At 39.6% G+C, this 23957-nt stretch overlaps 2 protein-coding genes and 9 non-coding genes across 13 annotated transcripts in view; 5 read left to right on the top strand and 6 right to left on the bottom strand.

Annotated features, from left to right (window-relative positions):
• Window positions 1–1853: 1853 nt before the first annotated feature.
• On the bottom strand, window positions 1854–1925 carry trnad-guc (transfer RNA aspartic acid (anticodon GUC)). The gene has a single exon. It is a non-coding gene; the product is annotated as a tRNA-Asp (tRNA).
• Window positions 1926–2605: 680 nt separating this feature from the next.
• Window positions 2606–2677, top strand: trnad-guc (transfer RNA aspartic acid (anticodon GUC)). Its single transcript has one exon. It is a non-coding gene; the product is annotated as a tRNA-Asp (tRNA).
• Window positions 2678–3056: 379 nt separating this feature from the next.
• On the bottom strand, window positions 3057–3127 carry trnag-gcc (transfer RNA glycine (anticodon GCC)). Its single transcript has one exon. It is a non-coding gene; the product is annotated as a tRNA-Gly (tRNA).
• Window positions 3128–3238: 111 nt separating this feature from the next.
• trnad-guc (transfer RNA aspartic acid (anticodon GUC)) lies at window positions 3239–3310 on the top strand. The gene has a single exon. It is a non-coding gene; the product is annotated as a tRNA-Asp (tRNA).
• Window positions 3311–3764: 454 nt separating this feature from the next.
• trnad-guc (transfer RNA aspartic acid (anticodon GUC)) lies at window positions 3765–3836 on the top strand. The gene has a single exon. It is a non-coding gene; the product is annotated as a tRNA-Asp (tRNA).
• A 286-nt stretch (window positions 3837–4122) lies between these two features.
• On the bottom strand, window positions 4123–4193 carry trnag-gcc (transfer RNA glycine (anticodon GCC)). Its single transcript has one exon. It is a non-coding gene; the product is annotated as a tRNA-Gly (tRNA).
• Window positions 4194–4281: 88 nt separating this feature from the next.
• Window positions 4282–4354, bottom strand: trnak-cuu (transfer RNA lysine (anticodon CUU)). Its single transcript has one exon. It is a non-coding gene; the product is annotated as a tRNA-Lys (tRNA).
• Window positions 4355–4769: 415 nt separating this feature from the next.
• Window positions 4770–4842, bottom strand: trnam-cau (transfer RNA methionine (anticodon CAU)). The gene has a single exon. It is a non-coding gene; the product is annotated as a tRNA-Met (tRNA).
• Window positions 4843–7304: 2462 nt separating this feature from the next.
• On the bottom strand, window positions 7305–22603 carry LOC116715910 (N-chimaerin). Of its 3 annotated transcripts, XR_004338291.1 has the most exons (16): window positions 22490–22603; window positions 22085–22180; window positions 20210–20248; window positions 19998–20053; window positions 17310–17341; window positions 17113–17226; window positions 16194–16320; window positions 15819–15980; window positions 12746–12823; window positions 11914–11998; window positions 10791–10964; window positions 10455–10532; window positions 9600–9737; window positions 9410–9515; window positions 8561–9321; window positions 7305–8506 (listed from the first exon to the last, which is right to left on the bottom strand). XR_004338291.1 is itself a non-coding variant. In XM_032556662.1 (15 exons), exons 2-15 carry the CDS (start codon window positions 22101–22103, stop codon window positions 9150–9152), a joined length of 1380 nt encoding a protein of 459 aa, XP_032412553.1. In that variant the 5' UTR covers window positions 22104–22180; window positions 22490–22603; the 3' UTR covers window positions 7305–9149. The 3 variants fall into 3 exon arrangements, 2 of the variants coding, with proteins under 2 accessions (XP_032412553.1, XP_032412554.1); XM_032556662.1 differs by having other exon boundaries at window positions 7305–9321; XM_032556663.1 differs by having other exon boundaries at window positions 7305–9321; window positions 22496–22556.
• LOC116715898 (FERM, ARHGEF and pleckstrin domain-containing protein 1-like) overlaps window positions 22343–23957 on the top strand; it is a 47187-nt gene continuing 45572 nt past the window's right edge. The window contains exon 1 of the mRNA XM_032556620.1: window positions 22343–22470. The gene's annotated coding sequence lies outside the window, so the exon portion shown is untranslated. The remainder of the gene's footprint in view (window positions 22471–23957) is intronic.
• On the top strand, window positions 22748–22821 carry trnai-aau (transfer RNA isoleucine (anticodon AAU)). The gene has a single exon. It is a non-coding gene; the product is annotated as a tRNA-Ile (tRNA).

Here is a 23957-nt window from a genome sequence, read left to right as displayed (position 1 = left end):
GTTTGAATTGTAGCATGACCTTGAGGCACAGGTATTTGTTAGGGGTCCTGAAGTAGCTGCAGACACGATGGAAGGGGTTGTTCTCCAGGCATCCCAGGTACTGCTGCAGCTTCTGCATCCTGGTCCCATGAAGGCAGCTCTTCTTCAGTATGAAATCAGCATAGCCATCTTCTCTTCCATCCCAAATTTCTTTCCAAGTGCTCTTGGCCCGAGAGCCAAAACCAACCAGCTGGTCATCTTCAGAAGAGGCTGCTGTAATTTTGCTGGCTTCATAGTCCAGGGCATCTTTAATCTCTTTAAAACTGAGAGCATATTTAACAAAAGTTAACAGGTTGACTTTGCTAAGGCTCTCAGTTATACAGATCCCAGCTTCCTCCTCCTTCTGGAGGTTTCTGATGAGGTACAAAGTGTAACCTGCATCATTTTCCAAGAGCCATCGGAAACACTTCCCTTTGTACTTTCCAAATTGGAGGCTGTAATGTCCCAGGACCTCTGACACATCTGTGACATCCCATCCTCTTTCCCGGACCACAGTCAAAGCATTCTGCCGCACAACATCCTCTCTCTTAGGCTCAGACTTGTCCCACAGACTGGGATTATTTTTTATCTTCTTGGCCTCAGGAGAGGGATCCTGAAGAAGGAAGCCAAGAGGCCCCTTGCGGAAAACCACACTTCGTCTCCCTGGATAAAAAATGGTCTTCTTCATTTTGACCTGGTGTGGAGCAAAAAAGGATGAATCAGGTATTAAACAAAATACTTTAAAACCTTTGAAATACATTTTCTTTAAATGTTACGATTAATACATTAGAGCTAATCAATGTAGAACAGTACATTTTAATAAAATTCCATTTTTAAATAAAACATAAATAAAACAAGGTTTTGTTGTGGAAAAAAAATATTTTATCTAGAGTCTGGAAATGGCCTAATTAGAAATGTATTAAAACAAATACACCCAAAGTCAAGAGGGACATAAGATATAATTTTTTATCTATGTTTTTATTTACTTCTACTGTAATCAGATCTCCATTTACGAGTATAATCTGATTTGAAAGAGACGTGTTTGATCATCTCACAAAATAAATTGACAGATTGAAATGGAATATATGATTTAGTAAAAATGCTGACTTTATCATCATCATACGTTTGACATGATACGATAGTCCAACATACTGTACATACAGTAGCAATGACAATAGTTGCGGTTTGTTAGGCAGTGTCATAATATTTAAGACATCAGAATGATTTTAATTCAGCTTCAGTGTCAGGCACCGACAAATACACCAAATATAACATTAAATCAGAAGACGAATTATAAAACTAGATAACGCCAGACACCGTAGTAGTACGAAGTAACGCTCCCGCTACATGTAATATATTCGGCCGAAAAGACGCGATCATGACGAAAAACATGTTTTATATCCATCGGCATCACTTACCTAATAAAATGAAGAAGGATGGATGTGAAGATATCGCTTTTCTTTGATATGTTTCCCCTTCTCCACGTAACGCCGGTAATTTCTCCTAAAAATCTCAGTCGAAAAGCCGGAAAGTTGCCTTCTTCTGAATCCAAGCAAGGAGGGGGGCGTGTCACTCCCGGACATGAGATTGGACAGCGCCACCACGGCATAGTGGTCAAAAATATATTGCGTCCGTAGTGGTTTAGGACTACCATTGGAAATGAATGGGAAACGGTTTAGGGCCGTTTAGCTAAACAATTCCCGGCCAATGCAACTGGAGGCCCGGGTTCAATTCCCGGCCAATGCATCAAATTTTTTTTTTTTTACTTGTATGAGCAGCGTTACATAAAAAGGTAGCGCATATGGTGTATGATGCAGATGAAAAAAGGTAGTAGTCTCCCCGTCGGGGAATTGAACCCCGGTCTCCCGCGTGACAGGCGGGGATACTCACCACTATACTAACGAGGAACTGCAAGGGACCCTCCACCTGGTGTTATCAGGTCCAGCTGAGGCAACCTAGAGGTTGAGTGGAGGTTTTAGAGTTACTAGTTACCAAAATATACAGTCATCTGAAGACTGATGGGCCTTATAGAGACCAAAGCCCAGTCCTAACACTGTGGAACAACTTGTTTAGGGGTAGGCATGAATTCAGTAACTGACATGTATGGAAGTCAATAGCAAGTTATCAGTTTGGTGGAAGAACAAGAATGTGTGTGTCTGTGCAAGGGCATGATGATGGATGTGTAAGCATTGGTGGTTCAGTGGTAGAATTCTCGCCTGCCACCCGCGTGGCAGGCGAGAATTCTACCACTGAACCACCAATGCTTACATGAATAGTTTCCTGCTCTCTCACACACACAGTCTGAGCGCAGCTGTGTCTACTATCCAGTAGCTTGTTGCCGTCAGCGTGTGAATGTGTAAAGCACGTTGGGTCCTCTGGACTTGAAATGTGTAGGAATAGCTCGAGGAAGCTAAAAGGTGGCCGTACCGGATTTTCTACAATTTAAAAATAGCCGGAGTCCACCATGAGTCTCTTATGGTGAAATAAAAAGGAAGGCCACCATATTGAGTGAAAGCACAACCCTTGGAATGTCTAACACTCACTTCGCCGGTCTTAAAAACAGTGGGACTCAAGGCCTGACATCATCTCCTCGTTAGTATAGTGGTGAGTATCCCCGCCTGTCACGCGGGAGACCGGGGTTCGATTCCCCGACGGGGAGTGTATATCCTTTTTTTTTTTCCTCCATCATACATCTCATGCTGTTTTTTTCATGTTTTCACAGCTATAGGACTTTTCCCAGGGCTTGATAGAAACAGTTTGGTGGCGGGGGAGGTTTGCAGTACAATAAGAGTTATTTAAAGCAGTGGGGGTGGCTAGTGGCTGAGAGGAGTAAAGTAACGGGCCAGGATGAGTGTCTGGTCACACCCACCATACATCTCCCACAACCTGAAACTTTGGTCCGTGTGGAATGGCCAAGACTAAAAAGGGGCTGTGACAAACACACGACAGCTTGTCACGGTGGGAGACCAGGGTTTGATTCCGCAAAAGTACAAATAGTTTTACAAGATATAACATCAGTTCGGATAAGTAAAAGTTGTTGCATTGGCCGGGAATCGAACCCGGGCCTCCCGCGTGGCAGGCGAGAATTCTACCACTGAACCACCAATGCTTACATGCTAGGCTATCCCCACAACAGGCAGACAAACATGCAGACAGACACGTGGGAGCTGTAGTGGGTCGGAGGTTTTTCTATGGGGCGTGGTATGTATCAGATATCATCTCCTCGTTAGTATAGTGGTGAGTATCCCCGCCTGTCACGCGGGAGACCGGGGTTCGATTCCCCGACGGGGAGTGAAACTTAATTTTGTTTTGTTGTGGAAGGTTCTTTGCTTACTGTTTTATGCACAATGAATACCAGCAAGACAGACTTAAAATGTGGCAAGGACATTTGGTTCAAAATTATTGGTTCACAGGTTATAGTATAATTAAGCTTAACTCTCTTAACTTTTCCTGTTCATTCTCTATGGTAGTTCTTAACACTACGGATGTAATGCACTGTTTGACCACCAGGGGATTTTAGGAGCGCTGTTTCCACGTATTCTCTGTGATTACATATATATATATATATTTTTTTTTTTTTTTAACTGCCTAAAATCCTCTAGCTTTTAGGCTTTCGGTGAACTACGCTTATAGTCGGCTGCTCCCCGTGTGGCAGGCGAGACCACGGAACCACCAATGCCTAGATATTGGGCAATACCGCAACAGGCAGACATACATGCAGAAAGACACACAAACCATTCATCATCTCCTCGTTAGTATAGTGGTGAGTATCCCCGCCTGTCACGCGGGAGACCGGGGTTCGATTCCCCGACGGGGAGTGAAGTTCGTTTTTGTTTTTGTTTTTAGTTGTGGAAGGTTCTTTACTTATTGTTTTCGGCACAATGAATACCAGCAAGACAGACTTAAAATGTGGCAATAACAAAAATTATTTGTTCACAGGCACAGCATTAACGACTTGATGCTGCTTTGCAGCTGCTGTTGAGCATGACAAAGTAGCTTAATTAGTATCTTGAAAGTGCTTAGAGTTATTTCACAAGCACTGAATTTTTTAGCACGATTTTGAGAAAAAGGTAAAAAATTTGGGCATAAATAAAAAGTATGTCTTGCATTGGCCGGGAATCGAACCCGGGCCTCCCGCGTGGCAGGCGAGAATTCTACCACTGAACCACCAATGCTTACAGGTTGTGAAAGTCCTGTACGCAATGTGATACACCCAAGACTCCGTCTGTGACAGCTTTGTGGATGAGGAAAATAAAAAGGATACGCCCAACGTGGGGCTCGAACCCACGACCCTGAGATTAAGAGTCTCATGCTCTACCGACTGAGCTAGCCGGGCTGATGTCTAAACCGTTGATACGTCGTTTGAAAAACATCTTAGTGCATTATTGCATGTTTTTCAGTTGTCTTTTGACTGAATAGCTGCTGCATTGGGCCTGCAAGTATTTTGCATGTTTTTTGTCTAAATTAGGTGAATTTATTGCCACATAAGTTTTCCAGGTGACATAGTAGCATTTATACCTAAAGCGAAAAATTAACAGCCAATCCAGCTGGTCGGCGATCGCCAGTGATCAGCCCTCATGTGTGATCGGAATAGGAATCAGCAGCAAAAAACCTGATCGGAGCACGCTGACAGATATAATTGTATTTCTTTAAAAGACAATCAGTAGATGAAGCCCGTAGATAATTAAAATATTAACATTTTTAAATTATATCAAACTCCAAAATAAAACTAGGAAAAATGGTTAAAAACATGCCCCGTGTGAGGCTCGAACTCACGACCTTCAGATTATGAGACTGACGCGCTGCCTACTGCGCCAACGAGGCCTGAAGGAAACACATGATAGATCCCTTTTTGATGGCAGCAGCGCGTATAAAGTGGATCTATATAAAATTCATAGTTTAATATGACACAGAGACAGCCTGAATACACTTCACAATCGTTAACAAACACGCCCACAAAAACGAAACTTGGACCTATAAATTATTTTAATTTGATGTAGTTCACCTTTCTGTCCACCAGATGGCAGCAAGACACTGCTTGATGTAAAATCAAGGCCTTCTCGTATGTGAAACCCACAAATTGTGCAGCCACTCAACTGAAGCACTTTATTAATATGTCTATATCACCTAAACATTTGAAATTAAGTAAATGTTTCTTACCTTTGCACTTGTCCACGTTTTCTCATGTTTTTCCTTCAACTTCAGGCCTCACTTTCCGTCCCGTCTGCGAAGGCATGTCTGTTCAGTCATTTTGCCTACATGTAAAATATCATGGAGCACGTGACACAACGAAACATGCAAATTTAATGTTTATATATATGTATTTTTATTTTATATGTATATTTACACCTCTATATTATTAAACACAAAACATATCCGTATTTAATTTTAATTGTTTATACAAAATTAAGACAAAATTATAAAAATATCCAATAAATATTCAATTCTTTCTCAAGAAATGTTCACACAATCAGTGACGTGCGGTGAGGTTCATAGCTGGTGAGGCACTGACGTCATCAGAATCAGATTTGCAAATAGATGCATAGATTGACAGCAGTTTACAGGTTATGTTTCACTTCTGCATCCTTACACATACAAACTGTAGCTCACAAAACACACATTTCCTTAAAAAACAAAACAAAATAAATGTTATTACTGTCTTACCTTTACTTATAAATGAAGTCCATGCGTCGCTCCTTCTGCACAAAAACATCCGTCACTTTGCGATAGAAGTCCTCCTTATCCTCCTTCAGTTTTAAAAGTCTCTCTTCCACTTGAGAAAACTTTTTTAGTGTTGTAATGTAGTCATCCATGTCGAAAGTCGGGATAAGCGAGAGGAAAAAAATCACTATCTCTATTATAATCTATCGCTGCACTTGACTTGCTTCCCGAATCGTTTAGCCTAGCTCGCTGTCACTTACTCGGCAGTTGAGGAGTGAACAAGACGAACGTCTGGGATCTTGAGCGCCCCCTGCCATGAGGCAAGAGAACTGCCTGCCTCACCTCGAACCTGTTCTCTACCGTTTATAATCGCTCATTACACGAAACACGTTACACAAACACAGATGGTGACAAAAAGCACTGTACATTATATACATAAGCTAAATTATTGGAAATAAGTTCACATATTAAATTTGTTTAAACCATTTTATTGACGCCGTACAGCAACATGCTATCTCCGCTTAGCAGCCAGCGCAGAGCCAGGGGTTGCGCAATCCAAGGTGAGGCAGAGCTCGCTGCTGCCTCACCGGCATCGCTTCCAAGCATTTGAATGGGAAAATAAGAAAATTCAGCGATTTTGAACAAATAAAAATCGAAATTGGTGAAGCTACATGAAAAATAAATATTTTTTAGTACAAACCACAGGATGAATATAACAATTTAAATTACTTTATGATTATATATTTTCTTTCTTTCCATGATGGCTGGTGAGGCACTGCCTCACCTGCCTCCCCTGACCGCACGTCACTGTCACACATTATTGTCAATTAACAGACATTAACCAAGTTTTCCCCAGTAAAATATATCAGTTTAAATTTGTTCAACTTGGTTAAAAATTAGGACAATTGTAGGTTTATATATTTATGTTTTAGTATTTTACTTGACTTCCCCTTTGGGATCAAAAAAGTTTGCAAATTTCAATTTTATTTGAATTTTGGCTCATTGTTATGCTGCAAAATATAGTTCTTCAGTTTAATCTTTTGAAGATGTTGGTATTTTTAAGGCACTCTAATACATGGTGGATTCTATGATGGTGAGCTGACGGGTCCAAAACATGATACTTCCACCTACATATTTGCATTTTTTATGCAGTAATGGGAGAAATACATTCAGAAACCTGTAAAGAATTCGTTTTTTTCTTCTTTTTTCAAAATATGCATGCATTTTTATTTTTGTTATTTCAATTTGTGCAATTATTTTGTATGGAGAATCAGCTATAGAGAGCCAGAATTCAGTTTTTAACTCTGCAATGTAATTTTTGTATTTTTTTTCTTGTTAATTTTTATTTTCCTTGTAAAAGCACATTTTTGTTGCTCTGTTGCTGAAAATATGCTATTCAAATAAAATTTCTTTCATTATGAAATGCTTATTTCAAATTGAAACAATATAATTTAAAAACCTTTCAGAGTAGAACAGTTTCTAAGCTGACTGTGCATGGAAAAAAAACAACTGCTAGACACTAAAACTCTACCTCCTTAAGTAGTTTTTCCATCACATTTCTTTCCTCCAGTCAACTTTCTTTGGACACAGTCCATTTCTTTTATTATAAATGCATCACATTCAGATCATGATTTGAAAGCCATGTTTAATAATTTAATTACAACATGCAGAAACCATATAGAAAATACTTTACAGCTATGACAATAAAAAATGACATTTCAAGATGCTAAAAAAAAAAGCAAATTTCACAGACAACAGACGGCTCAGAGGGAAAGTTTGATGTTAGTACTTGGTTAGGAAATGTTTGATAAAGAACTTTGTTAGTTACATCCAACTCTTTACTTCTCCGGGTCGTCATCGCTTCAATTCAAACACCGTCCCCCGACAAAAGTGGGGGTAAAAACAAGAAATAGGGAGTCTTAACTGATGAGCAGAAACAAGCAAAAGGCCTCCATTTTATTCCTTCAAATGGCACAAGTTTCTTTAAAAAGAAGGTGAAAATAAACTCCTTCATATTACAAGCAGTTATCAACAGCTTTGGACCAGAAATACTGACTTGACTGGTTGAAAATGTACATTAAACCTTCACAGCTGGAGATGTTTCAACACTCCTATTAATTTAGTTGTGATTCAGTTAAAATAACAGTTTAACAACGCAGAGCAAAAGTGGTTCAGGAATGGTGGAGTAACCACACAGCAACAGCAACAAACTTCTCAAATTAAAGCTCAGCTATGGCATGAAATAGTTTCTCTTTACGGGCTGCTGTGTAGTTACAGTCCAGCTTTGGGAGAAAATTTAAAAACAGAAAAGTCACTGATGTTTTGAGTTTGTCATTCATCCTGCTGTCTACTTTCATGAAGCCAGTACTGCTTCCTTCTCAGAGGAGACTTAAATGAACAAGTTGACTTCATAGTGAAGACAGAAAAGTGAAGTCTTGACGTCTATAGCAAGAAAAACACAGATTTGATTATTTCTTTGTTGTAAAAGTGCTTGTTGGTATTAAATCCCCGTAAAGGCCTTAATACATGTAATATGACCACAAATCCTAGAGGAGTTGAAAAGAAGGCTTCATGGTTGCAGAGAGAGAAAGAAGACATTCAAACCATCAATTCTAGTCAAACATATCCCCAACTCCAACATCTCTGCCTGGTTTTCTAACCATAAAACCTCAATTGTATCCCCAACTCCAACATCTCTGCCTGGTTTTCTAACCATAAAACCTCAATTATATCCCCAACTCCAACATCTCTGCCTGGTTTTTTAACCATAAAACCTCAATTATATCCCCAACTCCAACATCTCTGCCTGGTTTTTTAACCATAAAACCTCAATTATATCCCCAACTCCAACATCTCTGCCTGGTTTTTTTAACCATAATACATTCCAAAAGGCTCTTTGATAATATGAGTCATGACAACATTTAATTTCCCTTTCTGATAAATAAAGCATTTTTAATTGGATTGAACTGAAATTAATTTTAAATGTTGCTGAATTTTGCTTACAAATGTGGCACAGTTTAAGACGGAAAAAAGATTTTTAGCTAACAAGCATTGGTACAACAAAGAGAAAAAATAAATGTCATGCTAAAAATTAACCAAATAATATACAAATTGAGTTCATTTCTTCTCTAGCCTCTGATTCAACTTGAAATGTCAAGATGCATAAGTCAATGCCACCTTTGTTGGTCTTTTCACAAGATAAATAAACAGAAAAACTAAAAGCTAAAAGTTTCAAGGCATCCGTTTAAAAACTAAAACCAGTGTTTCCCCTACATGGGCAGTTGCTACGTTTCTTTTGACCTCAGAAGGCTCAGAGTTTCAGCTGTCATTATCAATATTTAACATCTTCAAGTTTGCTGATTGTGAAAGATTACATAAAAATGCGGGGGAATCCTCGTAAACAGTCCCTTCCTTCATCTTCCCAGACATGTTCCTCCATTTCTCCGGAGCTTTTTTTTCGTCCTTTTCTCTCAGAACAACACATCTTCATTGGTAATGAGCGTCTCCACCACCAGTCTCTGGTATCGGATGTCATTGAGGGCCGTCATGGCGTCCAGTTCAGGCGCCCTCATCAGCGTCGGGCCGAAGACGATACCCAGGTTCTCACTGGACATGAGGTTCTCCTTCTCGTAATCCGTGACCCTGGATGAACAGCAGGGGGCGACATAAGATTTCTTCTTCTGCTAAGTTAAGATAAAGACATTATAATTGGTAAAGCTACAGTGCTGACCTCTTGAGGTGAGCCATGAGGTATCTGAGTGTCTCGATGTGGGCGGGGGGCAGCAGCTTCAAGGCCTCATGCAGAGACTCCAGTCGTTTTTCTGGGTCTGTAATTTCTACGCCACACAGTAGGAAAACTTTAACCATCAAATAACATCCTAAACTTAACACAAAATGTCAATTAAAGCAGGAACACCCACTTGCGGTCTCTATGAAGCGTGGGTAGGCGTCGTATGTGATGAGAGGAATCGGCAGTTCCCTGAAGTACAGCTTGAGGGCGCCGGTGATGATGTTTATGTCCTCATAAGCGTTTGATGAAATGTCTGCTTTCTCTCCGTCTGTGGAAAACGAAAAATCGATCAGCGACGGCCGACAAATCAAGAAACAAAAACAAGGTGGTGGTAAGGCTGGGCAACATGGCTTAAATGATTTTAAGATTTTTTTTTCTTGCTTTATTTCCAACAAAAAATTAGAAATGGCAGAAAATATTTTTTTAAAGTATTTTTCAGTTCAATCATCCCTTCTTTGAGTTTTACGGCAGAGAATTAGGGACAAGCTATGAGAATCTTTGCTTAAAACCCACAAGTTGTTCAGTATTCCTCATTTTAATTGTTTGTAACTTTTTGTGTTGGAGTTCTCATAAAGTTACTACTTCATTCTACAAATATTATGACTTTATTCTGATGATATTTTGACTTTATCCTCATATTATTACAGCTTTATTCTCATATTATTTCGACTCGATTATCACATGGCTTTATTCTTGCAATATTATGACATTATTCTTATAATAAATAATAATAATAGCCTGATCCCAATACTCTGTGGTAGAGGTGAATTCAAAGTCCAAATAAATAAAAGTTGTAAAACAAGATGGCCGCCCTGAGCTGACACTGAATTATAAAACCCCAAGGAGCGCATTCGTGAAAATATCCATATTTTCCAAAAGTTAAATCTTCAAACAACAAAACTTTGATTAAATAATTGATTAAATTGCTGTATTGCCCAGCCTTGGTTGTGGTGACAACCTGTGGACAGCAGGGGGCGACACTCACCTCTGTCAAAGGCCAGCTTGACGTCCTCAATCAGCTCACTGAAGCCAGATATTCTGTACAGACCCTCAGACTGAAGACCTGAACGATTGGACATTTCAGATTCAGGTTCATTTCTTTGATAAATAATTTAAAATATTATGTAATAATCCTAAAAATAAAAGCATAAATTGTAATTTAGGGGAGATAAATCACTAAAGCTCCAGACAGAGCTGTTACATCTCCTCATTTTCTGCTTATTCTATAATCAATGAGCGGCTGACGCACGCAGCAGCCTTGTGGGTGTTCTTCTCTCTACGTTACATAATCTCTGACTCACTCCGGCTTCCTTCATCTCACCTCGAGCTTCGATTTCCTGAATGCACATGTCGACCACCATGGGCCTCTTGGTGTTGTGGGCTTTGACCAGCGTGGTCAGGTCGCAGCTGTAGACCTTCTTGACGTGCCGCAGGTCCGGCTGGCAGTCGTTGGGGACGACTTTGGAGCACTGCTTGTGAACGTTCAGCCCGCAGTCTGACCGGAGGAACACACACATCGTCTTTTACTCATCCAAAGTCGTGATGTGACGAATTTAAAGTCTAAACTTTGCGTTTTAACCAAACTACAAAGGAAAAATGAACACTTGAATTTATGGCAGAATAAATATAGTTTTAACCAATTCATGAAATTCCAGAATCTGAGAGAATAAACGGAGGAGAGAAGGAAGGAAGGATGGATCAATGATGACTGGATGAAAACTTGGATAGAGGGATGAGTAAACAACTGGAGGAATGAAGGGGTGAATAGATGGATGGATGAAAAGCTGGATAAATGGACAAAAAGATGAAGGAATGGATGGATGGATGGATGGATGGATGGATGGATGGATGGATGGATGAAAAATGGACAGTCAGACGGATGGATGGATAAACGAACAGATGGTCAGATAAATTGATAGACTAAAGGATGGATGAATGAACAGATGGATGGATGGACGGATGGATGGATGGATGAATAGATAAATGGACGTTAGATGGACAGATGGACAAACAGATGGGTGGATAAATGGATGAAGAGTTGGATAGACGAATGGATGAACGGATGAACAGACAGATGAACAAACAAATGTCCATCTGGACGGAAGGTTGGATTAAAGAATGTCTGAAAAAATGAATGTATGGATCGATAAATGGACAACAGGAATGATTCCTGTCCCTCCAGTTTTCTCTTCTTTTCCCTCTCTCATCCCTTTCTCCGTGTCAACAGGAGTGAACTGCGACTTGCTGCATCATCTCTGATGTTTCCTATGATTGCAGCAGGACTGAAGCGTAGGAGCAGGACGGGCGCCCACACAGAGACACGTCGTTCTTCAGAACTGGACAGGCGTCACGTTACAAAACAGCAGATGAGTCAACGTCAGCATCTCTGGGTTAAACAGAGGGGCGGACAGCGTCAAACACCCACAACATATAGATTTAAATACCTGCACATTTGACTCCCTGAGCGATCAGACCCCACATGAAGTTGGCACAGTATTCACACCAGTGAGGACCTCTGAACGTGTGAACCTGCAGGGCAGAAAAAGTTCAAACAGCTGCTTTTACACATTTTAAATGACAGAAAACATAATTAAAAGGAGAAGATATGGACTGAAGTAACAAAAGGTTGTGTTGAGCAGCTCTGTGTTGATAAGAAAAGGTGAGAAAATCACTCAGAAAGGTCAAGTAACTGCTGAGTGCCAGCTGTAATCTTAAAAATAGACAGTCAGGAACGAACGAAAGACTGAGAGAGACATGATGGAGAGATTTAATCAGCTCATTTACTGAACCAACTGGTCCTTTATAATGACATGCTGATAACCTCACTGAGCAACAAGCTTGTTAATATTCAACTTTTGGTTCCTACAAGTCAGGAGTTCATGTTAAAACGAGTCAGTTTGACAAACTTTAAAGAACTTTATAATTAATCAATCAATGAATGGATGGATGGATGGATGGATGGATGGATGGATGGATGGATGGATGGATGGATGGATGGATGGATGGATGGATGGATGGATGGATGGATGGATGGATGGATGGATGGATGGATGGATGGATGGATGGATAAAATTTAGCGAATGTGAGAATAAAAACTTCTGGTTATGCCAATATTTTTCCATGCTCTTATTTTGTTTTCCTAACTTCTCCGGACCATAAAACCAGTCAAACCAGCTGCAGACGCCTCCAGACTGCAGGAACCTGGTCTAACCATCAGCTCTGTTGTCATGCCAACACAGAACCTCATGTTCCCCACCCGGTCAGATAAAGCCTCACCTTGAAGTTGTGGACCTTCTCATACTTGGGCACCATGTCGCTCTCCCTCAGCGTGGCGCGCCGCACCAGAGACGTGAGCTGCGAAAGGGCAAAAGATCTGATTGGTTGCCAGAAGGTGGAAGCAGGGGAGGAGAGTTTGGAGGGGGCCGCCGTCCGTTTCGCCGGGTCCGGACCGCTCCTGGAGGCGGCCAGGGAAGGAACTGAACCGACACTGGCATTCAGCCCGAGAGCAACTGAAAACAAAGATCCTTTCTGACTCGTTTTCTTCTTGTTTCGTCTGTTTTGCTGCTTTTTTCCTCTTTTAACAGCGTACGACTCTCTGCTCGGCATGGTTCACGATCTAAAGTGGATTTCTATTAAAGAAAATTAACAAAAAAAAAAATTTAAATAAAAAGTTCTGGAACAATTACACCCTCCAATTTCCGACTGACAACATTCTGACGAAAGCAACCCACAACAAAGATCAGCCAATCAGATTAGAGCATCTCCACTTCACAACAAAAGCTCTTCTGAATCAGTCCCATGGCTTAAAACTAACAAAAACACAAAAACGCTTAATTTCCTGGAAGGTGACAGTGAAATACTCCCAGCTGGGAATGATGCGACAGGATTCCTGAGTCTCCGGTGGATGAGCGCTTCTGCCCACATGGCTCTCACTGTGTTAGTGAGAGACAGGAGGAGGGATGGAGGGAGACGGAGGAGAGGCGGGGGGAGGAGGCTGCAGCAACGGACGAATTTAACAGGTCACAATGAGAGAGGAACGGGCCAATCACGCTCCAGCGGTTCCTGTTGTTTCGCCACTGGTTCTGCCACCTCGCCTGGTCCCGGGGGAGGAGAGAACGAGCCGAGGAACAAGCTGTTGTTTTATTCATTCCTTCACACTTTTTCTTTCCCTCCATTCTTTTGTCTTTAAGTTAGTTTAACATTTACAGATGAAAAAAACAAAACAAACTTGCTTTTACTGGTGTATTTTGTAATAAACAAACAATAACACTAAGGTCTGTTTGCACCCAACAAAGAGAAGAAGCTGAACTCCATAAAATGAAGACATCACTTACTTTTAATACCTAGATTAATGTTTGTTTTTTTTAATTCCCAGGTAGTTTTTGCTGGATTAATGAACCAATTATTGAAATAATTGTCAACTAATTCTGCAATCGATTCATCGTTACTGGCTCAAAAGAAGAAAATTTTGCTGAAACAACAACATATTCAACAGTAATTAGGTCAAATCTGTACAAAGCATATAAGTTTTGCATTTAAGATGGAAAAAAATAGCAGTTTGTCTGAACTCCTCAAATGGCAGTTTTAGTTCACTTGGTATTTATTCTGTAAAAAAAATCTTACCACGCACCTTTTGCTATCCAATTATTAATCTATTAATTATTTTTTTGAAGTATTTCTTTAACGGAAGAAGCATCCTTTGGTACAAGTCATTAAGCATCCACTAGAGGAATTATATGTTGTTGCATTTTGAGCAATAAAATATTTAATTTTGAATTTCTTATTTGTTTTAAGTGGGAATTTATTTGAGTGTCTTAATTTATTCTTCAACATAAACTGCATTTTTCTCCTGAAATTCACAAAAACAAATTAAAGCACAATTTTTATCGTTTTTTATATTATTTCGATGTTGCTAAAGTTGATATTAAATAACCATATTGTCCAAATATATTAGAGAAATACAAGGCTGTTTCTCCTAATTGTTGCTTCAGGTAAATATACATTTTCTGATATCTTAGGACCAACGTAGAGTAGAAAAACTTCACAGTTAAGCTTTAAATTGTGTATTTGGTTCTTTTAAAATTATTTTTGTTGTAAAATATATCATAATAAATAGATTTTAAACCTTAAAGACACAAAACAAGCAAGCAGACAGTCATTGTAAGGCGCTCTTGGATCATCTGGAAGCTTTAAAAACGCCACCAAACCCATCATAGAGAGTAATAAAACAATGATGGGAGCCAGTTCTGGTCTCAGTGTCACAGCTGCACTGCTTTGTCTGCAATTCCACCCAATTACAAAAGCACACACGTACACAGGACCAACCCCCCCCTCCACCGACGCACATGCACACCGAAGCACAGACAGTGATGTATGAGGTGCAGTGGAAGGTGGTCATGCACTGCAGGTCATGCAGGGCCTCAGGATCCACAAATGTCACTTTCACACCTTGCATAAGTATTTATACCCCTCAAACTCCAACACTTAGTCATATATTTCATTAAAAGATCCACGCGGAGGATGATTCTGGGGGGTTTAATGTGCAAACAATCATTAAGTCCACCTTATCAAATCACCTCCACCCCCGTGCAACTAAACTGAATCCACCTACAGAGAGAAAACGAATCATTTCGCAGCTGAATGGAAATGAATCCTGAACATTCTGGAGATTGGAACCTTCTGCATCCTGCTGCTGTTATGTAACTTTACTGCAGAGCCCTTGGCTGGAGGCCATCTCTCCTCTGCATCCATCCTCCTCCACCTCCCACTGCTGCATCTACACCAACCGCCTTCACCTCTGCTCTTATTTAAATTCACCTCTGGTTGTTTTAATTACTTCAGTCGTGACTGGGATTTCACAGCTTTCACAACTTGTAGTTTTATTACAAAGTGGCTACTTAGGATATTACGGGCTTGGAACTAAGGAATTTTATTTGGTGCATTGCCTGCAGAACAAACTCTTACAGCTTCCGATAATAAATTATTCATCCCTTTGTGTGTGTTAGTGAAACATCAGCTCTAATGATTTCTTATGTAAGTTGCATAAATTTAGACAAAAGTTCAAGTTTAATATCTTGAATGCAATTATCTTCCACTCTAAGTTAAGTAGCAGTAAGGCTTTGTTGTTTCTTGGGTGTTTGTGTTTGTTTAGCTAATTAGATAATCAAGAAATGATTAAAACTAGAATTATTATTTATATTTCAGCAGCAGCAGCTCCCAGATTAAAACTATTTATCCTGGAAACAATGATGGGTTTTTAATGTGAATGTCTGAAAATCTTAGGCATCATCGGAGACCCTACAACCTTTGACCTTTCACTGTAGACAGAAGGTTGGTCCTGATCACTCACCCTCTCTTCTGTGTTTCGGCCATCTTTGATAGGGACCGGTCCGCCGGGCGTCTCTGGGCTGTGTGGCAGGAGTTTCTTCAGAGTGGGCTCCTGGTTCAGAGTGGTGTAGCCCACGCGTTCGTAGATGGGGTTGATGGTCATCTTGGCGATGTACTCCGCTGCCTGAGAGAAGAAATAGAACCACAGTATTAATGTGGTTTAATTTGTTGGGTAAAACAGATTAAATCAGGGCTACTGCACAGCTTCCATGTAAAAATCTGACTTTTCCAGACAAAACTTTCCACAGTTTTCAGAAAAAAATATCAAAGAAGTCTGAAAAAACATATTTTGTTGTGTTTTTCCTAAAACAGTCTGGAAAAATATTTTCACAAGCACCTTTGTCTCGATGTAGAGCGTGATGAGGCCATCCGTCACCAGGTCATGGATAGACTCGAACCTTTTCTCGCCAACAAAGTGTTTCCCATCGTGGTAGAGACGGAAATTCCTCGTCTGGTTTCCAAACCTGGAAGAAAGAGGAAGCTGTGCTGACTTTGTTCTGAAAGTAAGATCAAAATGTTTCTAATTCTCTCAGTTCAAATGATTTTTTACCAGCTGGTGCCAAACACCGTTAAGCTGGACATGACTATTTCAACTCTTGTGAAATTTGTGATTTTTAACCTGAGCAGAGCAACAGGTGCTGTCTGACCAAAGGCCTGACAATTATGAGACATAAAATATTTTCCTTCAGGATTTTCTGATTTTAACAACTGTTGAATATTTTTCTTTCTTTAAGATGACAGATTTCGTGTGTGAATGTGTAACTGTGCCCAGCAAGTTACCGTTTCTGCAGGAAAAAACTGAAATGGGTCAATAGTGAAACCGCTGCGAGATAAAACAGCACCGGTATAAATCATTAACCCAAAACCCAACCTTTCTTTTTCTGCCACCCAGATTGGGACTCTGGTTTATGAAAGAGTATTTATGGAAGATAATTAGAACCACAGGGAGACAGAGCGGTTCAGGTGGAAGAATGACGCGTCTATGAATAGAGCAATTGACCCAAAAGCCAATCTGAATCGAGCCATGTGCCCATTTCAAAAGTGTGACGCCTACTCAGTGAAAACATGGTGGCTCAGTTAATAAAGCCTCATATTTATTATAAGCAGATGAAGCCTCCTTTAGAAGTGATGCACTGAATTTATCAGATAAAAACTATTCTGACTCAGTTTTTGAGATTGAGTTAAAAAGAACTCCATTCTGGTCCCAGTTCAGGAGTCGTCTAAACACCAAGTCACACATGGTTTCTTAGAAATACCTTAAAGCCAGAGTGTAGGTGCCCGGCTGCCTCTGGCTCTCCCTGATGAGGTAGCTGCCTTCAGCCTGACTCAGGAGCTGATCGGCCTCCTCTCTGGATATCATCCCATGGAACCTGGACCAGGAAGACAGTCGGATTTAGCAACTAAAGATCTAAGATCAATGGTCATCATATTCAATCACAAAACTGTAACTTACTCCCTTCCATAGTACTTAGGCCGGTTTTCCACCTGAACAGGGAGAAAATACAGCTTAAATGACGACAATAAAAGTTCAGAACTTGAAAGTATTTTTCACCAAACAGCCACTGTGTTCGTGACTATGTGGGCGAACAGAATATTGCATGAGTCAGATATAAAAGCTGAACACTTTGTTGCTGCCAACAAATCTGCTGCTGAGCCAATAAATCAACACAAACAGCAGTGAATGTTAATTTAGACACGGTGTTGATTTTAAAACAATAATAAATCTTATGGATTTCCATAAAAGATGGGATTCTTTTGTATATATTTACAGTGTGAATGCATTGTGCTCAAGCTGTCAAAGTAAACCGTGACACATTGTGTGTGAGATGGTGAAACATTTCAGCTGGAATGGAGGAAATCCAGCTGGTTTATGAGCAAAGCAGAGGTTCACTAGCCGCCTCATGTCAGCTGTGCACGTGTTCCCAGGACACGAGCCAAGCCAGCCCTAATAACCATTACTAACACCCAATTGACACCATCAGCAGCACTTAGTAAAGAGAAGGGATTTAATTCACGCCCAGACCTTTCAGCTTTTTTGTCCCCTGAGAGAAGTGATGAAACAAAGTGATGAAATGTGACATTTTTTTGTGTTTTTGTGTTTAAACAGGGAACGGCAGGAAGTGAAAGAAAAAAGTTATACTCTCCAAAATGTTAAATCTCGCCAATACTTCAACGTGGTGAGTCTTAGGCCACACATTTTTAAATATTATAGCCCAGGGCTGTGTAGAAACATCATCTACTAATCCATATTGTCAACCAGCAGAGCTGCCTGAATTGGATCATATAGCAGGTTCATCATCCACTTATAGATTGGAAGGGTTAACAATGTCAGGAAACAACAATCTGAAGCAGTGGTGTGCATTCAGAGTAGTGTTAAAAACTACTTAATCAGAAGAGAGGCAAGATACTGAGAAAGGCTGGACAGAGTCCAAGACCAAACTAATAAAAAACCAACATTGATGTTATCGTATGCAAGACACAGAGACAAAACCAAGACTTTAAATGACCAAGACCAAACCCAGGAGAGACAAACTTCAAGAACATTGTTGTCGTGACGCGAGAGGCAGAGTGTGACTAGACCAAAACTTTGAAAGAGGTAAGATCAAATCCTAGACCAAGACCAAATTAATTAAGACCACAGACAAGACCATTGATGTTATTGGACACAAGAGACAAAGACCAAGATTTTGAAAGAGGAGAGACCAAGACAAAGACCAGTCTTGAGACAGAGACACGACCAACAGTTTGTAGGAGACAAGACCAACATTGGTCTCATGACTAAGACTTTGGAGGGGGAAAGATCAAGACCACTCTTGAGATAAAGTCTGAGATACGTACCAGACTTTGACCTTGAAGCAGGCAAGACGGAGACAAAGTTCAAGATTACATTATTAAGATCCCACCTTCAAGAACAGTGACATTAATTAATGCAAGGGACAGAGACAAGAAGTGTCCGGCGGATGTCTGCTTTGAGTCCTCCTCAATTGGTCCATCGCTCCTCGCTCATTTTTTTATTAATACAGCATTTATTGAAATGGAAAAAAGTCAGAGGAGATCAAAGAACAATTGATCGTTGGTAGAATGATTGGTTTATCACTCATTAAGAAACTTTTCTTTATTAAATCACCCTAATAATTAACTCTCCATTTTGACTAATGAAGTGAAATCAACTCAAATCATCATGTTTCATCATTGGTCATCACAGACCTCTTAGATGTTACAAAGCTTCTTGGTGTCACAGAACATTAATAAATATGAGTCACAGATAAGGGACAGTTATTTAGTCACATATGGTGACACCTAAACAGTCTCTGCTGATTGGAGCAGACGAGGGTAAGGAGAGGTGGGGTGTCCTCAATCCAGTCTACCCGCCTGCTATAATTGGGTCATGGACTGGGTCGCAAAGCCAAAAGCTGCTCATTTAGTACCTACACAAACACCACGACAAGCCCAACCTCAGAGGACAGCTATCAACAAATTCAACAGACGGTCAATCCCAACAGTAATCCCTTTGGGTTCTCCCAAACCACAGACATCTGGTGTCTCGTTCTAGTTTGGACAGATGTGCAGCGGTGTATCAATTAGTGCAAGGTCAGCAAGAATCTTGACCTTTACATTTTGCAGAGGAAGACAATTAGTTGTGTATGAATATAGAGGTGTTCTGTGATTTCTCGTGTGGCTCAGGGTGAGACCAGCCTGACCTTTAGAAACACAGGGAGACTTAACACCGCCTCCCCTGCTGCCATGAACTGTCCTGTTCTCTGGGTTGTGTTTGACTTTTACATTATTCTAAATCGGATTACTTCTTGTCAAAGTCTTTCTCAGGTTTGCCATATCTCCCATAAGACCTGTGCCAAACAGCGAATGGGATTTCTTATATATTTTGTTCAAAAATTGCACATCTTGTCAATGATTCTGCAAATAGATTCTTCCAACTCAACTGTAGATCTCTGCAGCTCTTCAGGAGTTAAAATGAACCTTTTGTCTGCTTTTCTGATTACATCGGTGGTCTAAAAATCTAATAAATTAATAAATATTTCATTATTAGAATTGTGGATTTAAAGATTGCAGCTAATGGTGACATATAAAAAGGTACATCTTCTGGTAAACGCAGTGATGATGCCAGAAGGCGTGATCTCACCTCTGATGTGCAAGTGATCCTGCGAGGGTGTGGCGCCTCCTGCTGGAGCTGGTACACTACAGCAGAAAACAGACTTCAGATGGTTTGCCAAACATCAACAGAGAAGGCATCACTTTGTGGTTATCTCAAAGTAATAAAGATATAAGATAAAAATGTAAAATCAGAAACAAAATCACACATATTGCATAAAAAGTGCCTATATTGATACTTACAGTAAGATTTCCAGACTGGTGGTCTGTACTCATCGTGATCTGAAGACAAAGGAAAAATAATACTCTTATTGCCCTTTGCTACGCTGCCATCTAGTGGACAAAGTTTGAATTTTTATATAATCCCTGAACTAGGTAAGGTCAGATTAGATTGAACTTTTCATCTCCTGCCAGCTGTTGTGTGGATTGAGGGTCACAGTAGCTGAAAACGCAGAGTTTTCATCCAACAAAACAATAATAAATAAAAGCATCGGCTAAGCTTAAGATTTCAGGAAAAAGTATCAGGATTTTATCCAAACCACAGAGTCTTTGGGCTTAACTGCAGGAGTTATTTTGTTAGAAAAAAGGCTTGAATAAGAAGAAAAATGCACAGAATAGGTGCATCAAAAATGGAAATTCATAACACTTCAGGAGTCTTTGCGATATTAATATTGCACACACTGATATTGAGATGACAATGTATTTGCCCTGTACAAAATGACCCTTCTGAAGCATATAACCGCATTTTGTGCAAATGTTATCATCTTTATGGCCACATAATGAAACTCTGGCAGATAATGTTGCCATATCTCTAGTTCCTTGATCATAATAAGTGTAAACGATTAACAGATGCCTGGATTTGCTCTCATTAGAAACAATGCTTGCAACAGCCAAACATTAAATTAAATTGTTTCCCCAACAAACTCCAAGTCCTGCAATAAAAATAAACATGCACCCTCTGCTCAGCACCTTGCAGATTGTTCCGTCTTTGCTGCATGTGTAAAACTAACAGTGGGACTTCCTGTCTTGGTGTACTCTGTGCTCATTCCTCAAGCCTTATCTGTCGAGCACTCGTCCTCTTTGGTATCCTGTCTTCAAAATAACTCCCAATCCTCCCGGAGCAAGCGAGCGTCTCGCCCTCCCTTCTCAGAGCAATACAGCCGCTCGATTAGACAAACCCGCCAACGCAGACATAACATGGACTCTGTGTCCAGAATCCACTGCAGTTACCGTGACGTTTTGAGCAAATACACGAGGAAAGGTGTGGCGCGTTGAAGATTACTTTACTACAGACTGTTTAATACAAATGGAAGTGTAAATATTCAACATTAAGCTCAATTTTGCACAAACCAGTGGCAATCCAAAACATTATTATTTATGGAATAAAACAGGAAATAAATATATTAAAATAAAATAAATAATTGTAGGTAAAATACCTCTGGAATGAATCCATTAAATTTTTAATTAAATCTGGAAATAACTGGTAAAAATAGGCATTTATTGCCTTTTAAATCCATATAAAAAAAAGTTTAAACAAACTAACAATTGTAACAACTGACCAAACAATCATTTTACCGATGATTGTAGTAAACTGTATGGAAAACAATCATCATTTATTAAATATATGTGCTAGAAATGTATTTGTAAACATTATGTACAAAACTATTTAGATTTAGCTTGATGCATAATTAAATAGTGGACAGAAACTATTTGATAACAAATAGGATTGTATGTTATGTATTTATAGCTTTTAATATTTTTCACATTTAATATGTTTATTGAATGATTTCCAATTTTATTTCAATGATCACATTTAAATATTTTTGCATGTTTTATTGCACTGTGGCACTTTTACCCTCAATCCTGGTGTATCGACATGCAATAAAGTGCAAAACTAATAGATTTAATTGGCAGATAACTGGTAATGTTAATACGCGGTAGTGCATTTGTACCTACTAGATGTAGATATTATTTAATATCCACAGTTTTACTTGTCCAGCTTTATAAAACATTAACCTTAAGTGAAAGAAATAACAGATCTTACCATCTTTTCCTAAATACACACATAGAAAAATGAACACACTCCAACTACATCACCTGATGTGTGATGCTGCTTACCAAAGACATTTAAGGCCATCCTGATCACCAGATGTGATGAACAATTGACCAGTAGTTCCCAATACCGTCCAAACACGGACCGTGGTAACTCAGATCCTGGCAGAGAGGAGACACAACCACAAGAAAGAGGAGAACCTGAACATCACTGGCTGCGATCCAGCTTAATAACAGTGTAAGGAGCTCAGCAGCAGTAAAACAATAAGTGGTCAGATGTGGCAGGGGAGAGCTAACGTTAGCTGATTCACGCAGCGCTTCCTCAGATGGCAGGAAGCAGGGAGACCAAAACGGAGCAAAATGTGTCCCGCTTCTCTTTAAGGAAAAAAACCCAGCAAGGCTGCGCTAAGAGAAATGATCGATCTTCACAGCCGTTCAGGGGAAAAGCCGCGGTAAGAGAAAGATACTCACACTTACATCCCATTCTACATTATAGTCGCCATCTTGCCAGGTCACGTGAGCAGTCTCGTCTTCTCTTGGGGGGTAACTATGGCAACAGACCGTCACTCCCGCCTTAGCGTTTGTTGGACCCGGATATCCTAGATTATTAGCAGTGTTTTGTCTTTAGAATGACAAATAAAACCGGATTAATAAAAAAAAAACACTAAATTTTACAAAAACAGAAGCTTTCTATGGTTCTTGAAAGACACTGGACGCGTCAGGCGATATGGCCGGTTAGCTCAGTTGGTTAGAGCGTGGTGCTAATAACGCCAAGGTCGCGGGTTCGATCCCCGTACGGGCCACATTTTCTTTTTCTCTTCAATGCTACAAAATTCACTCAAATATAAGTAAAACATTCAGACACAATATTACGGCTCATTTTTTATGGACCTAATATTGTGGCAACATTGTCATTAAAGATAAAACGGAAATTGAAACCCCTATGATGATACTCTCATGTTTTTAACGTTTTTGTCTGTTTTTTTTTCTGCTTTTCTTTACATATTTAAAATGTTTTATTTTTCAATGTCAAAGCTACTTTCAGTGTCAAAGTAAAGCTGTTATTGTTTTAACTCCAAACTTAATTCCCCCAAAATGGATCTATGTGCAGCCATTTTGATCTCTTGTTTCCAAACCAAGTTTATTTTCTTGATAACAAAACATTTTGGAAAATGCTACTAATTAATACTTATACAAGTTTTATGTATATTTTGTATATTCTTCTGAAAACTTCATATTACACATTTGGATTTACATTTGGGGCAGTTAGCTTTGAAATAAAAAACTTATGACACTTGATCAAACCAAAATAACATTTCCCAACATGTTTGAAATCAATTTTAACACTTAAAAACAAAAAGAAAAGAAAAGGCATTTGAAAAGTTTTATATAAAGCAATTTTGCCATTTCTGATAAGTAAAAAATATTGCACACACATATTTATTCCCTCTTAAAATGTCTATAATCACACACAGCAGGCATATCACATGCTAATCATGATAAAATATGTCCTGTTTAGACCGCAGACGTTTAATTATACTGCTGAAGTTAGAGTAAACACAACCGTAAAGCAAATAAAACAGTGCACAGCTGGAAAAAATGTCCCATTAAATGTAAAGCAAGCCAAATAAATAGTTTAATCCAAGAACTTAATTGTTTTAAAAGACAATTAAAGCAATAACAGCCAGTTCAGAGACTTCTTTCTTCAGTGTTCAACATATTAATCTTACTTACCTCACTTATATGTTGAGTATTTGTATCCAGCTGTATCCAGGTGTTGTTTCACGAGTTCAGAGGTTATTGTTCTTGTCTGTCTGTCCATCCTCGTCCTGTTGGGTCATATTTGCGGTTCTAGCAGGGCACGAATAAACACATGGACACATTTATTTATTTGTTTGTTCTAGGCCACACAGAAACACGACCTACTGACCTGACCTGA

This window comes from Xiphophorus hellerii, chromosome 24, assembly GCF_003331165.1.
Source record: "Xiphophorus hellerii strain 12219 chromosome 24, Xiphophorus_hellerii-4.1, whole genome shotgun sequence".
Classification (NCBI taxonomy): Eukaryota; Metazoa; Chordata; class Actinopteri; order Cyprinodontiformes; family Poeciliidae; genus Xiphophorus; species Xiphophorus hellerii.
The sequence above is the reverse complement of the archived record's forward strand: the minus strand, read 5'-3'. Positions and strand labels throughout refer to the sequence as shown.